The 16,584-nt window shown below is 48.8% G+C and overlaps 1 protein-coding gene across 1 annotated transcript in view; it reads left to right on the forward strand.

Moving 5' to 3' along the window:
• TEAD4 (TEA domain transcription factor 4) overlaps positions 1–16,160 on the forward strand; it is an 82,169-nt gene extending 66,009 nt beyond the window's left edge. The window contains 4 exon segments of the mRNA XM_049772480.1: positions 11,450–11,555; positions 11,558–11,589; positions 15,810–15,965; positions 16,047–16,160. Coding sequence (XP_049628437.1) covers positions 11,450–11,555; positions 11,558–11,589; positions 15,810–15,965; positions 16,047–16,160 — 408 coding nt within the window.
• The last annotated feature ends 424 nt before the right edge of the window (positions 16,161–16,584 follow it).

Below are 16,584 nucleotides of genomic sequence, written 5' to 3' on the forward strand. Positions count from 1 at the left end.
ACACTGCTTGTTCTCATTGTGATGTGTGCCAATCTCTGGGGTGTGAGGTGGTACCTCATAGTTGTTTTGATTTGCATCTCCCTGATGATTAGTGATGTGGAGCATTTTTTCATGTGCCTTTTGTCCATTTGTATTTCTTTTTTGTCAAAGTGTCTGTCCATTTTTTCTCCCCATTTTTTGATGGGATTAGATGGTTTTTTTCTTGTAAAGTTCTATCAGTGCCTTATATATTTTGGATATTAGCCCCTTATCTGATTGGTATTGAGTTTATAGTTTCTCCCACTCAGTGGGTGGCTCTTGTATTCTGGGCACTATTTCCTTTGAGGTGCAGAAGCTTCTCAGCTTAATATAGTCCCATCTGCTTATCTGTGCTTCCACTTGTTTGGAGAGTGCAGTTTCCTCTTTAAAGATGGCTTTAGTCTCAATGTCATGGAGTGTTTAACCTACATGTTGTTTTATATACCTTATGGTTTCAGGTCTGATATCAAGGTCTTTAATCCATTTGGATTTTACCTTGGTACATGGTGTTAGCTGGGGTTTAATTTATTTTTATTGGGGTGGGGAGACAACACTCGATTGTGCTCAGGGCTTACTCAGGGACTTGGGGACCCTATAGGATGCGAGGATCAAATCAGGTTGGTCATTTGCAGTAACAAGCACCCTACCCACTGTGCTATCACTCCATCCTCATTTTCAGTTTGTTTTATCAGTTTATAAGATTTATAGCTTTGAGTTTATTTTTTTAATTTGAGTAAGATTGGCTTGCAAGAGAGTAAATATTTAGGGGGAGAGTGTGAGCACAATGACCGCCCTGTTCATTCTCTGTCCCCCTATTTGAACACCTCGGTGGTGTAGCCAGTGGCTCCTGATTTGTTATCACTGAACTTTGTTCCTTTGTTTGGTTTATTTTGTATGTTTGTTTTGTTTTGGGGCCACACTCGGTGGCACTCAGGGGTTATTCCTGGCTCTGCTCTCAAAAATCACTGCTTGTAGGCTTGGGGAACCACATGGGATGCTGGGAATCCCTCCGGACCCTGCTTGGCTTCTTTATACCGCATAAGAACCTTTATCTCTTACCTTCTGACTGCTTATCATACCCTCCTCCAAGTTCCCTCATGTCACAGTCAAAAATGAGATTCCATCTTCCCGGGACTGGAGCCTTAGTACAATGGGCAGGGCATTTGCCTTGCACGATGCTGACCCAGATTTGATCCCCAGTATCTCTTATGGTCCCCCAAGCCTGCTGGGAGCAATATCTAAGCGTAGAGCCAGGTATAACCCCTGAGAACTGCTGAGTGTGGCCCCAAAACAAACAAACAAACAAAAAAGTTTATCTTTCCCAGAGACTAAGCAATAACCCACTGTGTCCATAGACTTCATCATAATTCATTCCTCTGCTATTGGGCACTTGAGTGGTGTCCAGATATTCTGTGCTCATAGCCAGGACTTTTTCCTCTCTCCTGGAAAGAAGGCCCAAAGCCCCGGCCAGGTCTGTCTCCACTCTAACTTGCAGATAGCATCTCTCATTCTTATGCATTCTTCATCATCTCCTTTGAAACACAAAGCTTGGCACTTGGATGACGTTCAGTTTTGTTCTTTCCATTCAGTTTGTTCTTTTCCGTTTGTTGTTGGTCGCATTTTAATAGTGGCTGGAGCCCTTTGCCCCATGGGAAGACTTGCCACCTGGGAACTGGAAAGGTACTTGCCTTGCATGTCACCAACCTGAGTTTGATCCTCAAGAACCCATGTGGCCCACAAGTTTTACCAGAGGTGGTCCCTAAACCTTAGCCAGATATGACCTTTCTTTCTTTCTTTCTTTCTTTCTTTCTTTCTTTCTTTCTTTCTTTCTTTCTTTCTTTCTTTCTTTCTTTCTTTCTTTCTTTCTTTCTTTCTTTCTTTCTTTCTTTTTTCTTTCTTTCTTCTTTCTTTCTTTCTTTCTTTCTTTCCTTCCTTCCTTCCTTCCTTCCTTCCTTCTTCCTTCCTTCCTTCCTTCCTTCCTTCCTTCCTTCCTTCCTTCCTTCCTTTCCTTCCTTCCTTCCTTCCTTCCTTCCTTCCTTCCTTCCTTCCTTCCTTCCTTCCTTCCTTCCTTCCTTCCTCCTTCCTTCCTTCCTTCTTCCTTCCTTCCTTCCTTTCTTTCTTTCTTTCTTTCTTTCTTTTCTTTCTTTTCCTTTCTTTCCTTTCTTTCGCCACACCTGGTGGTGCTCAGGGGTTATTCCTAGCTCTGCATTCAGAAATTACTCCTGGCAGGCTTGGGAAACCATATGGGATGTCGGGGATCAAATCTGAGTCCCTCCCAGGTCTGCCTCATACAAGGCAAATGCCCTACCACTGTGCTATTGCTCTGACCCTGACCCTTTTTTTTTTTTAAGTGATAGGAATTGGGGTTCAGAGTAATAGCACAGTGGTAGGGCATTTGCTTTGCATGAGGACAACCTGGGACAGACCTGGGTTCGATCCCTGGCATCTCATGGTCCCCTGAGCCTGCTGGAGAATCTTCTGAGCACAGAGTCAGGAGTAGTCCCAGAGCACTGCTACTGCTGGGTGTGGCCCAAAACCCAAAACAAATAATAATAATAATAAACAAACAAACAAACAAACAAATAAATAAATAAATAAAGTGATGAGAACTGGGGAGGCAGCTGTTACCATGAAAAAAACAATAAATCTTACTATGCTTACTGAGTCTGGATCTCTTTCCCCCTTACAGTGACTCAGTTTCCCCAGGGAAGATTTCTTTAAATTTAGTAACAGGTTACCCTCAGGTTTCCCACTTTTATTCCCTCTTCTCACATCCTCCAACCCCCAGAACTTGATCCTCTCCTGTTTAATTCTTTTTTATTTTTTATTTTTTTTTTTTTGGCAGTGCTGAAGAGTCATAACTAATACAGCTAGGAATGGAGGTCAGGCACTCAATGAGTTTCATGGTCTCTCCTGTCTGGACCTTCCAAGCTGCTCTGCCTGGGCAGATAGAAGATGATGACCTAAAGGTGTGACCTTCCCTTTTGCCCTCACTGCCCGGGGGCCACTAGACCCAATACCCCCAGGGCTCAAAGAAATCTGAGTGGGTGGTACCTAGTTTGAGTTTTGTTTTCATTCTGCTGTGTGTGTGTGTGTGTGTGTGTGTGTGTGTGTGTGTGTGTGTGTGTGTGTGTGTGGTGGGCTGTTTTGTTTCTGTTTTGTATGTGTGTGTCTGTGTGTGTGTGTGTGTGTATGGTGGGCTGTTTTGTTTCTTTGACCACACCCATAGGTGCTCAGGGATTACTCCTGACTGTGTTCAGGGATTACTTCTTGCAGGGTTTAGGAAACCATTTAGGATGTCAGGGCTTGAACTTGGGTCAGCCACCTGCAAGGCAAGTGCCCTACCCATTCCAGGATTTTGTTTTGTTTAGTACTTCACCAAGGGAATCCTTGTTCTGCCTCTGAGCCCCAAGCCTTGCCTGGATTTCAGTCCAGTTTTCAGCTGTATCTGTGACTCTTCCCAAGGTAGTTTGGGGTTTCTGTCCCTCTGCCTCCAGTCTTCTAGAATTTGCTAAGAGGCTCATCACTCTCCCTGGCTCTCTGGAAAGAGAGCTGGATGAACTTACTTTTTCTCTTCCCCTCCATTATTTTTTATTTTTATTTTTTGGGGTTTTTGAGTCACACTCGGCGGTGCTCAGGGGTTACTCCTGGCTGTCTGCTCAGAAATAGCTCCTGGCAGGCACGGGGGACCATATGGGACACTGGGATTTGAACCAACCACCTTTGGTCCTGGATCAGCTTGCTTGCAAGGCAAACACCTCTGTGCTATCTCTCTGGGCCCAAAGACACTCTACTTTTTTTTTTTTTTTTTTGGTTTTTGGGCCACACCCGGCGGTGCTCAGGGGTTACTCCTGGCTGTCTGCTCAGAAATAGCTCCTGGCAGGCACGGGGGACCATATGGGACACCGGGATTCGAACCAACCACCTTAAGTCCTGGATTGGCTGCTTGCAAGGCAAACACCGCTGTGCTAATCTCTCCGGGGCCCAACCCTCCATTATTTTTTTAAAAAACTTTATTGATTGATTGGTTTGGGGCCACATCCAGTGGCACTCAGGGGTCACTCCTGCCTCTACACTCAAAAATTGCCCCTGGCAGGCTGGGGGACCATATGGGGTACCAGGAATTGAACCAGTTTCCTCTGGGTCAGCCACATACAAGGCAAATGCCCCGCCTGTTATGCTATTTCTCCATCCCCTTCCCCTCCATTTATTTGTTTGTTTGTTTGATTGTTTTTGGGTTATACTCAGCAGTACTCAGTGATTGCTTCTGGTTCTGTGCTCAGAAATAGCTCCTGGAAGGCTCAAATGAGATGCCGGGGATTGAACCCAGGTCTGTCCTGGGTCAGTAGTGTGCAAGGCAAACTTGCCAACCACTGTGCTATCACTCCACCCCTTGTCCCCTTTTTAAATTCTCCTGGCAGCAGGGGTATGGCTGAGGCTGTGTGAGTTTCAGATTTCCTAGCTTAGTACATACAGGGGCTTCCCATTTTTATTAAGTTAAAATATTTTTAGAGATTATCTGGGGGGGTGGGACTGGCGAGATTTGGGAAACTGGAGACAGTCCAGTGGATAAGATACTAAGAAGCTGACCTGAAATCAGTCCCTGGGCCTACAATGGTTCCCCCCCAAGTAATACCCAGAAATGGCCTGTGGACCGTTGGGTGTGCCCCATATCCCAAGTAATGGTGCGTAAGGGACCCATGATTCTTTTTTTTTGTTTTTGTTTTTTGTTTTTTGGGTCACACCCGGCGGTGCTCAGGGGTTACTCCTGGCTGTCTGCTCAGAAATAGCTCCTGGCAGGCACGGGGGACCACATGGGACACCGGGATTCGAACCAACCACCTTTGGGTCCTGGATCCAGCTGCTTGCAAGGCAAACGCCGCTGTACTATCTCTCCGGGCCCGACCCGATGATTCTTAACTGCCCAGGTCAGTGGTTGAATGTGAGGCCTGAGGAATGGTGCTGAGTTGGCATGGACCACCCAAGCTTGGCGATGCTCAGGGTACCATGGTTGGTTGTCATGCAGGATATGATGCTTAAACCCTGTGCTCTGTTTTTTGTTTTGTTTTGTTTTGTTTTTTTTTATTTGTATTTGGGGGGGTACTCAGAGTCCCCACTTTGTGCTCAGGGTCACTTCTGGTGAGTGGCAAGGAGGAGGTGTGTCCTGCCTCCTGCATGCTCTTGCCCTTCCTATCCACTCCTGGAAGCCCCCTATTTTTACCATGAAAATGGCGGGAGGACACACTCAGCAGTCATTGGGGTTTAATCCTGGTCTGTACTTAGGGCCCGGGCCTTGGGGGACCCTATGTAGTGTCAGGCAGTTAGTTAAACTGAGGTTGACCACATGCAAGGCAAATGCTTTTATCTGCTGTACTGTCTCCAGTGGCCCAGGCTGGGGTATGCACCCTGTGCACATATGATTAGTGTGTTCCTTTTGTGTCACATTCCCCGCCCCCCAGGTAGCCACACCAGAGAGCCTCATTCCTTGTAGGGGAAAACTGAGGAACAGAGTGATAAACCAGAGCAGACCCAATCATTCAGGGGCTGAGAGTCTGGGCACAGAACCATTACATGTCCTCCCTCACCTGGGACCTCCACACGCCTTATTTACATTGTGGAAGGCTCTGGGTGGTCAAAAAAGGACCCCAAGTCCCTGAGAGAGCAAGTGGGCAGTGCTGAGAGAGATGGTGACCTCCTAGTAAGCATGGAGCAAGGGCCAGTTGGGTTTCTGGATTTTCTGGGTCTCAGAAACTGGGAAGGGCCGAGCAGTAGTAGAAGCAGGGAGAATGCTTGCCTTGCATGCAGCCAATCGAGATTCCATCTCAGGCATCCCCATAGGGTCCCCTGAGGCGCCTCCAGGAGTGATTCTTGTGTGTAGAGCCAGGGAATAAGCTCTGAGCATTGCTGGGTGTGGTCCAAAACAAACCCAACAACAATAAAACAATAAACAGAAACTGGGAAGGCTGGTGTTACCTGGAAATACACTCTGGCAGGTGTGGGGAGGAGGCTCTGGAAATGTTGCCTGCCTTGCCTAGGCCCTTGTCTTTGATGCCTTTTATTGGGGGTGGGGGGGACAAGGCAATTGGTGTGGATCTCTGGAGGCCTTTTGGTTCCCCCTTGTGAGCAGGAAGTAGGCTTTGTGATTCCTTGGCCTTGCTGTTCTATGCACTTCTGTTCAGATGTGGGGGGTTTTGGGGGCAGCGAACAGCACCATCGTGGGCGTCCCCCAGAGAGACTTGTTGGTGTTGCAGAAACCAAGAGCCTAGGGTCTGGTTCTCCTCCAGATCAGCCCCTGGAGCCACTGCATTCCCTCACTCTGGGTCTTTTTCTTCATTTGGATAGTTTGAGTTTTTCTCCCTTTTAGGAGAAGGTGCTCCTAAACAGCGCTCCTGGCAACACTTAGCCCCACAGGCTGGACAGGTTAGTGCCCAAGTCAGTGGGGCTTGAGAATGTGGAGGAGGTAAAGGGTGCCAGGTGATTAAACTCGGGGTTTTGCATAAAAAGCAAGGTCTGTGTCCCAAACCCTGAGCCCTCTCCAGACCCCAGCGTTTGTTTTTCAGGGCCATGTGGGAGAGAGGGGGCATCCCTGGCAAGTGAAGGGGGACCGTGTGCTCAACTCCTATGGGTCTGGCTGAGTCTGGAGAGGTAAAATTCAGGTGTAGCAAGAGCCAGGTCCAGGACATGGTGTTGTCATCTGCTCTTTCCTGGCGCAGGGCAAGAGGAGAGGCCCCAGGAAACTCACATCTTGGCTTAATGTCAAGAGGAGAAATGCATGACTGCTAGTGGGGCACTTTGGGATACACTTCAGGAGGACCCTCACAGGCAGCTCCAGAACTCCCTAGACATCCCTGACCCCCCTCTCTGAGCCATAGCTGGATCACTCCTTCTGCCAACATCCCCTGGGGGTGAGGCCACAAGGAGGTGCTGCGGAGAGCAACAACCCCATTCCATGGCCCTCCAGGCTCCTGTGTCTGTCCCATCTGGTAGTCAGAGGGCTTTTGTTTTGTTTTGTTTTGTTTTGGGGCTACACTCAGTGGTGCTCAGGGCTTACTCCTGGCTCTGAGCACAAGAATCACTCCTAGGCTGGGGCCAGAGAGATAGCACACCGGTAGGGCATTTGTCTTGCATGCAGTGATCCAGGTATCCAGGATGGATGGTGGTTCGAATCCCGGCATCACATATGGTCCCCCAAGCCTGCCAGGGGCAATTTCTGAGCACAGAGCCAGTAGTAACCCCTGATTGCCACAGGGTGTGACCTCAAAACGAAAGAAAGAGAGAGAGAAAGAAAGAAAGAAAGAAAGAAAGAAAGAAAGAGAAGAAAGAACGAATGAAAAGAAAGTAAAGAAAGAAAGAAAGAAAGAAAGAAAGAAAGAAAGAAAGAAGAAAGAAAGAAAGAAAGAGAGAGAGAAGAAAGAGAAAGAGAAAGAAAGAAGAAAGAAAGAAAGAGAGAAGAAGAAAGAAAGAAAGAGAGAGAAAGAAGAAAGAAAGAAGAAAGAAAGAAAGAAAGAAAGAAAGAAAGAAAGAAAGAAAGAAAGAGAAGAAGAGAAAGAAAGAAAGAAAAGAAAGAAAGAAAGAGAAAGAAAAAAGAGAAGAAGAAAGAAAGAAAAGAAAAAGAATCACTCTTGGCAGGACTCTGGGGACCAGCTGGGGTGCCAGGGATTGATCGGCCATGTGCAAGGCAAGTGTCCTGCCCCTGGAAGTCAGTATGGACTCTGCCATCTCCCACCCACCCCAAAGACACAGATCCTTAGTGGGTTTTTTGGCAATGATTCACAGGCTCCCTAAACTGCTGCCAGGTGAGTTCTTTCCAGCAGGAAGTGGCAAATCCGGGAGCAGGAGGGGTGGAGTTTTGGGGCCAGGCTCGATGGATTCTTCCTGCAGGATCTGGCTACAGAGGTCGACACCCCCAACTAGCAAAGGCCACCTCCGTCCTTGGGACTGGGGCGTTGATGGTCATTCACATGGTACAAAGGGCCTGGAGATGAGCCAAGTGGGCCCATTGCCCATCCTGGTCCCCGCTGTGCTCCTTCAGGCCTGACATTTCTCCCAGGCACATATCAGCATGTGACCGGTGCCTGGGAGCCCCCTCCACCTCCTATGCCCGGTGGCCACCGGCTGTTGGAGCTCATCTCTCAGTCACTCGATCCCCCACACCTGCTCTGCACAGCCTGTGCTGCCCACCCCAACCTCAGGCAGAGCTATGAATGGAGGGAGGGGACCAAGGGGCATCCAGAGGACAGGAGAGTGGGGGTGGGGGGTCCTGAGAATGGGGGTGTGTGCAGGGGCACAAAAGAAGCACCTGGAGAATAGCTTCAGGTGTGATACAGTTGGGGGAATGGGACTCCCTAACTACAGGGTTTTACAGGGGTCTGTGGGGTAAGCTAAGGGTAAACTCTTGGGGTACAGACTTGGCTCTGTTCTGCTGTGGGGTGGGCAGTGACCAGACTGTGGTCTTCACAGTCTTAGGTTCGGGTGCTTGTTGGAAGTTGGGGAGTGCACATCATGGAAGTTTTCCATTAGTTGGGGAGCTTCCATTCTAGGCGGGGGTCACTGTTCTGCTCTGCTCAAGCAATAGGGTTCTTTTTGGTGATTGCAGGTTATGATTATGGTGTTCACCAGGGGCGCTGTTCTGTCCACACACTCTGACCCTTTTTAGCAGCAGTTCTGGGTGGGTGGATGGGGGATGCAAACCTCTTGTTTTTGGGGGAGTACTTGCACACCCTCTGGCTACAGTGAGTCACTCTAGGCTGAGGAATCATAGGCAACAGAGTTGCCAGGCCCCAATAGTGGACTTCTAGATTTGAACTTGGGAATTTGATTGAGTTGATGGGGATTTGAACTTGTGACTATCCCTCATAGGCAGGAGCTCTAAGTCTCCTGCACTGTTTCTTCCAGGCCTTAAGAGTGAAATCTCTCTCTCTCTCTCTCTCTCTCTCTCTCTCTCTCTCTCTCTCTCTCTCTCTCTCTCTCTCTCTCTCTCTCTCTCTCTCCCCCTCTCCGCCCCTCCTCCTTCTCTCTCCCTCCCTCCCCTCCTTCCCTCCCTCCCTCCCTCCCTCCCTCCTCCACCCCCTCTCCTCTCCCTCTTTCCATTTCTGGCTTGAACATCTCCTAAGACTCAGTAACAGGACTTCTTGACCCTTGGACTCCTCCTTTTGTAGCCCTTTATCTGGGGCTCTGGAGACCCTTACCTCTTGTGCAGAGACTCCCATACTGTGTTTTACAGGGTTGCTCTTGGGTCCAGCCTATCAGTGACATGGAACTGAGAGGGGGGGTAGAGGCCATCATCCTAAGAAAAAACTAATTCAATGCGTCCAATAAGCATTACTCCCATCTCTGTTCCTGTTTCGTTTTGCGTTTTTTTTCTGAGTCTCATCCAGAGATGCTCAGTGTCTACTCCTAATTCAGTGCCTATGGGACCAAGTGAGCTACTGGGCATTACTGGTTCTGAAGCCTGCACCTGCATAATATTATTTTGGTTTGGGGAATGTACCCTACAATGCTCAGAATCAGATCTTGGTGATGCTCGGAGGGAGCCATATGCAATGTTGGAGACTGAACCCAGGTCGACTTTGTGCAAAGCAAATGCCCTCCCCACTATACTGTCTCTCTAAACCCCCAGGGGTCCCTGCCTGGAGGCCACACTCAGGCTTTGTTGATATTCTCTCTGCCCTCCCCAGTCTTAAGTTGCTCTCTTTTAAATTATTTATTTATTTTTGTTTTGGGGGGGCACATTGCAGCAGCACTCAGGGGTTACTCCTGGCTCTGCACTCTGAATCATTCCTGACAGGCTCGGGGGGACCCAAATGGGATACTGGGGATCGAATCCAGGTTGTAGCGTGCAAGGCAAAATGTCCTACCACTGTGCTATTGCTCAGACCCTGCTCTTCTTTTGATTTTTTTTCTCTGCTCTTGGTTTGAACATGGAGGTCTGTGGTTTTCATGTTTGGGGAACAGGAGTTTTTTTATTTTTATTTTATTTTTTTTAATTTTAAACTTTATTTATTTATTGGTTTTTGGGCCACACCTAGCAGTGCTCAGGGGTTATTCTTTTTTTTAATATTTCTTTTTTTTTAAATTTTATTTAAACACCTTGATTACATACATGAATGTGTTTGGGTTTCAGTCATGTAAAGAACACCACCCATCACCAGTGCAACATTCCATCACCAATGGTCCCAAATCTCCCTCCTCCCCACCCGACCCCTGCCTGTACTCTAGACAGGCTTTCCATTTCCCTCATACATTCTCATTATTAGACAGTTCAAAATGTAGTTATTTCTCTAACAAACTCATCACTCTTTGTGTGAGCTTCCTGAGGTGAGCTGAACTTCCAGCTCTTTTCTCTTTTGTGTCTGAAAATTATATTGCAAGAATGTCTTTCATTTTTCTTAAAACCCATAGATGAGTGAGACATTCTGCGTTTTTTTCTCTCTCTCTGACTTATTCACTCAGCATAATAGATTCTGTGTACATCCATGCATAGGAAAAATTTCATGACTTCATCTCTCCTGACAGCTGCATAATATTCCATTGTGTATATGTACCACAGTTTCTTTAGCCATTCGTCTGTTGAAGGGCATCTTGGTGACCATGAGTTTTTAGTAGTTCACTGGGTGGTGACCAGGACACATCCTGCTTTTCTTTTGGTCCTTGGGTCACACCCAGCAGTGCTCAGGGGTTACTCCTGGTTCTGTGCTCAGAAATCACTCCTGGCAGGCACAGGGGACCATATGGGATGCCAGAACCACTGTCGTTCTTGGGTCGGGCCGCCTGCAAGGCAAAAAGCCCTACCCGCTGTGCTATCTCTCCAGCTCCACATCCTGCTTTTTTATCTCCTGGTGGTCCAGCTGCACCTCAGCATCTGGTGTCTGTGGCCCATTCCTTTCCTGCTGTGTGGCCTCTGGGGAGGCTGTCATTAGGGAATAAACTGGGGCTAGCAGGGATGGGGGGTGACACCTTGTCATTGTTGATAGGCAAGAAGCGGCACAGCCCTTTTTAAAGGAGTGTTTGGAGTGGGGTGACAAGTCTCATATTTGGGGAATGCCACGTGAGGGGGGAGCCCTTATAGCAAAGGTGGACTTGGGAGATATGGTTTCCATTGCAGTGTATTTCTTTTTTGTATTAATGTTAATTGGGGGACCCCTGATGGTCTTCAGGGCTTACTCCTAACTCTGAACTTAGGATCACTCCTGGCAGTGCTCACGGGACTATAAAGGATGCTGGGGATTGAGCCCACAATTGGTCGTGTGCAAGGCGGATGCCCTCCCTGCTGTGCTATTGTTCTGGCCCCACTGTGGTATTTTCTGGAAAAGTTCTGATTGCTTCTATGGTCCCGGCCCCCCAGGGGTTCTGGACTTATCAACCAATCCCCAACACTCAGCCACTCTGACCGTACTCTCCCACCTCTGGGCTTCCCTGCCGCTCCTTCCAGGCAGATCTCAACACCAACATTGAGGATGAAGGCAACTCCTTCTACGGGGTGTCCAGCCAGTACGAGAGTCCCGAAAACATGATCATCACGTGTTCCACCAAGGTCTGCTCTTCGGCAAGCAGGTGGTGGAGAAAGTGGAGGTAGGAACCCCCTCCAGCCGCCCTGTACTCCATGAACTGGGCCACTGTTCTTCCTCCCTGGCCTCATCTAGCCTACTCGTGTTCTCTGGCCTGAAGCTCTGCTTACTCAAACACACCTCCACTCACACAGAACCCAAAGAGACAATCCCCCACCTCAGAGGTTCTCCACTCTGGCCCCGAAAAATTATTGTTTAAGTCTGTTTTGGAGGGCCACACCAAGCTGTGCTCAAGGGTTCTTGTGACTCTATGCTCAGGGATTATTCCTGGAGGGCTGAGGGGACTTTATGCTGGTTACTCAGACATAGACCAGGTTGACCACATGTAAGCAAAGTGCCCTACCTGATGGACTATCACTCTAGCCCCCTTCCTTTATTTTTTTAACCACACCTGGTGTGCTCAGGGGCTACTCCTGACCCCTGTCTGGCTCAGGGGGACCTTTTGGGATGCTGGGGTTCGAAAACCAGATTGACAGCAGGCAAAGCAAATGCCCTTCCCACTGTGGCTATATCACTCTGGATCTGCTTTTTTAAAGTCCTTCTTCCTTCCTTCCTTCCTTCACCTTCCCTCCTTCCTTCTTCCTTCCTTCCTTCCTTCCTTCTTTCCTTCTTCCTTCCTTCCTTCCTTCCTTCCTTCCTTCCTTCCTTCCTTCCTTCCTTCCTTCCTTCCTTCCTCCCTCCCTCCCTCCCTCCCTCCCTCCTCCCTCCCTCCTTCCTTCCTTCCTTCCTTCCTTCCTCTCAGCAGCATTAAGAGGTTATTCCTGATCTGCACTCAGAAATTACCCCTGGGCCAGAGAGATAGCATGGAGGTAAGGCGTTTGCCTTTCATGCAGAAGGTCATTGGTTTGAATCCCGGCATCCCATATGTCCCTTGAGCATGCCAGGAGCAATTTCTGAGCATGTAGCCAGGAATAACCCCTGAGCACTGCCAGATGTGAGCCCCAAAAAAAAACAAAAAAGAAATTACCCCTGTCAGGTTTAGGAGACCATATGGGATGCCGGAGATTGAATCTGAGTTGGTTAAGTGTATAAGACAAATGCCTTACCTTCTGTGCTATTGACTTAGTCCTTTATTCAAAATTTATAAGGTGGCTTTTTATTTTTTTTTGTGGAAATGTTCTACTGCTGACCCTGGCCTGGAGAATCTTTATTTATTTATTTATTTATTTATTTATTATTTGGTTTTTGGGTCACACCTGGCAGCGCTCAGGTGTTATTCTGACTCTGGTGCTCAGAAATCGCTCCCTGGAAGATTCAGGGGACCTTATGGATGCTGGAAATTTAACTGGGATCTTTCCTGAGTTGGCCTCATTTGAGGCAAATGCCCTACTGCTCTGCTATCGCTCCGGCCCCTCTTTTATTTATTTATTTAGCTCTAGGCCTACTTCTAGCTCTATGTTCAAAGCACCAATGAAAGTAGCAGAGATCAAACCCAGGTTAGCGCATACTATGCAAGTACTTGAGCCTGCTGTACTTTCACTCTAGCCTTTGAGTGACATTTTTTGTGTTTTGTTTTGTTTTGGTTTTTTAGGGTCATACTAACCAGTGCTCAGGAATTATTTAATCTCAATGCTCTAGCTATGTTTTTGGCAGTGATCAAAGGAACCTTGCAATTGCTGGGGGATGGCCTCAAAGGTTTTACACACACACACACACACACCACACACACACACACACACACCACACACCCACACACACACACACACACATTCAAAGTCTGTATTGTCTAAATTCTTGTTCTAGCCCCTGTGACTTCTTTGGGGCGTTTGTGGGTCTCCCAAACACTGTTCAAGAGATCTAGGGCCCCTTCTTGCTATTTTGGGTGACAGGGCAACAGTCAGCACAATGCCCAAAGAGATGGCATTGTTCAGTCTGGTGATGCTTGGGATCCTTGGGGTGCCACAGATTGAAGCCATGTGGGCCAAAAAAAAACAGGCACACTCACACCTCCCTAACCCTGAATGGTTGGTTTCTCTACTTCCCACCTCCCCCCAAGCATATTATTAAATGTCTTATATCATTATGGGCCCATGCTTAGTCACACCCTTCATTCCCTCCCCTCCATGGTCGACACTGTCCAGGTTGGAATCCTCAGCTCCTCAGGAGCCAGGGGACCAAGCCCTGGGTTCTCTGGGAGGGAGTAGAAAGCTGTGGGAGTTCAGGTCTCAAAGGGCTGGTTCATGTTTTACATGCTAGAACTGAAGGTTCACTCCTCAGTACCATATAATTTCTTCCTCTCCACCCCCAGCTCCAACCTGGAACAATCCAGCCTTTTATGACATGAGCCGAGGGGGCTGGAGCAGTGATGCAGCAGTAGGGTATTTGCCTTGCACGTAAGCTAACCTACGGTGCAGAGTGCGGTTTGATCCCTTGGTGTCCCATATGGTCCCCTAAGCCAGGAGTGATTTCTGGAAGTGCACTAGCCAGGAGGAACCCCTGAGCATCACGGGGTGTGGTCCAAAAACAAACAAACAAACAAACAAAAAGACTGAGCCAAGAGTTACCCCTAACAACACTAGATGCCCCCCCCCCCAAAAGAAAAACCCTCAGATAGTGAGCAGAGATAGCACAGAGTGATAGCACAGCAGGTAGGGAGGTTGCCTTGAACTCAGCTGGCCAGCTTTTGATCTCTGGTACCCCATATGGTCCTCCAAGCCTGCCAGGAGTAATTTTCTAGTGCAGAACCAGGAGTAACCCCTGAGCTTAATCAGGTATGGCCCAAACCATCCCCAAACACACACACACACACACACACACAAAACTTCGCCCAGGAAGCAGATAAGATAGCACAGTGGGGGCCCGGAGAGATAGCACAGCGGTGTTTGCCTTGTAAGCAGCCGATCCAGGACCAAAGGTGGTTGGTTCGAATCCCGGTGTCCCATATGGTCCCCCGTGCCTGCCAGGAGCTATTTCTGAGCAGACAGCCAGGAGTAACCTCTGAGCATTGCCGGGTGTGGCCCAAAAACAAAAACAAAAATAAAAAAAAACAACAACAAAAAAAGATAGCACAGTGGGTTGGGAGCTTGCCTTCAACATGGCTGACCCAGTTTTAATTCCCAGCATCCCATATGGTCTCCTAAGTTCCCCAAGAGTTGATTCTTGAGTGTAGAGCCAGGTTTCAGCCCCGAGCACTGCAGGATGTGGAGTCTCATTCTTACACTCAGAAGCTGACTGAGAGAGTTCCTGTGGTGTTGCGGGCCCTCTGCTCTGTTTCTGGATGTGCCCAGGACTCTGGCCCAGTCAATCTCATCCCGCTAGGGCTGCCTCTGCTCTGTAAACTCCTCCCACATGAGCTTCTGCCTGTCTTCAGGAGCCAGGGACCGACCCCCCCCTGAGTTCTCTGAGAGGGAGTGGAAAGCTGGGATATTAGTTGGGCCCAAATCAGCCCCACTTGGCCAGGAGACACAACACAGAAAGTAGGACATTTGTCAATCCTAGTTTCATCCCAGGCACCATATATGGCCTCTCAAGCCCTTCAAAAAAAAAAAAAAAAAAAAAAAAAAAAAAAAAAAAGATCCCTGAGGGCTGGAGTGATAGCACAGATTTAGGGCTTTTGCCTTGCACACTGCCAACCCGGGACAGACCCAGATTTGATCCCAGGCATCCCATATATGGTCCCTCCAAGCCTGCTAGTAGCTATTTTTATTTTTTTTGTGGGGGGGGGGGGGTCACAACCCATCAGCGCTCAGGAGTTACTCCTGGCTCTATGCTCGGAAATCACTCCTGGCAGGCTCGGGGGGGGGGGGGCGCCCTATTGGAAGCCCAGGATTCGAACCAATGGCCTTCTGCATGAAAGACAAATGCCTACCCTCCATGCTACTCTCCTCGGCCCCTCTAGGAGCTATTTCTGACACAGAGTCAGGAGTAACCCCTGAGCATCACCAGGTGTGGCCCAAAAACCAATAAATAAAAAAAATTTAACAAACAACAACAACAAACAGAAAAAAAAGATCTCTGAGCACTGCTAGGTGTGTTCTAAAATAACAAACCATAGGGCTGGAGAGATAGCACAGAGGTAGGGCATTCGCCTTGCACGAAGCCAATCCAGGACAGATGGTGGTTCAAATCCCAGCATCCCATATGGTTCCCCCATGCCTGCCAGGAACCAATTTCTGAGCACAGAGCCAGGAGTAGCCCCTGAGTACCACTGGGTGTGACCCCCCCCAAAAAAAAAAAAAAAAAAAAAAAGAGAACCCAAGTCCCTGCTTGTCCCTCGGCCACCAGACTGAGTACGCCCGCTAATGAGAACGGCCCACTACTCCTACCCGCATCCACCGGTCCCCGCTCTGCGAGTACATGATAAACTTCATCCACAAGCTGAAACACTTGCCCGAGAAATACATGATGAACAGTGTACTGGAGAACTTCACCATCTTGCAGGTGAGAGGTGGGGAGGGACCAGGGGCCCCCCCCAGGCTGCTGGGGCAGGGCCTGAGCTGATCTTTGCTGTCCCCCCCGCAGGTGGTCACCAATAGAGACACTCAGGAGACTCTGCTCTGCATCGCTTATGTCTTTGAGGTGTCGGCCAGTGAGCACGGGGCTCAGCATCACATCTACCGGCTGGTGAAGGAATAAGAGACTCAGGGAACAGGGAGGGGGGATGCGACGTGTGTGCAGAGATATGGGGAGGGGGACCTGCCCCAGGGAGGGGCAGCCCTTAGAAGTGCCAGAGAGTGAAGACCATCAGCTGCCCAGGAACCAGAGGAGCTGGCTGAAACTCGGAGAGACTGGGAGAGGGTGGCAGTTTGGGAAACAGGCCTGAAACTGGCCCCAGGGTGCCTCCTTCCGGGCAGGACTGATGACCAGGCCCCGGGGGGGACGCTGCCACAAATGTCACTCCATGGGATGGTTTCTCTGCAGATGGGAAAGAAGGGACTTGCATTGCACCCAGCCCTCCCTGCAAATAGGCATGCATGGCCCTGCTGGATTCTGGGGTGGGTGGGCAGGCTCTCCGGATCCCAGGAGCTGGAGATGAGACTGGGAGATGTAGGTGACAATG

This window comes from Suncus etruscus, chromosome 4 (assembly GCF_024139225.1).
Source record: "Suncus etruscus isolate mSunEtr1 chromosome 4, mSunEtr1.pri.cur, whole genome shotgun sequence".
In the NCBI taxonomy this organism is placed as follows: domain Eukaryota; kingdom Metazoa; phylum Chordata; class Mammalia; order Eulipotyphla; family Soricidae; genus Suncus; species Suncus etruscus.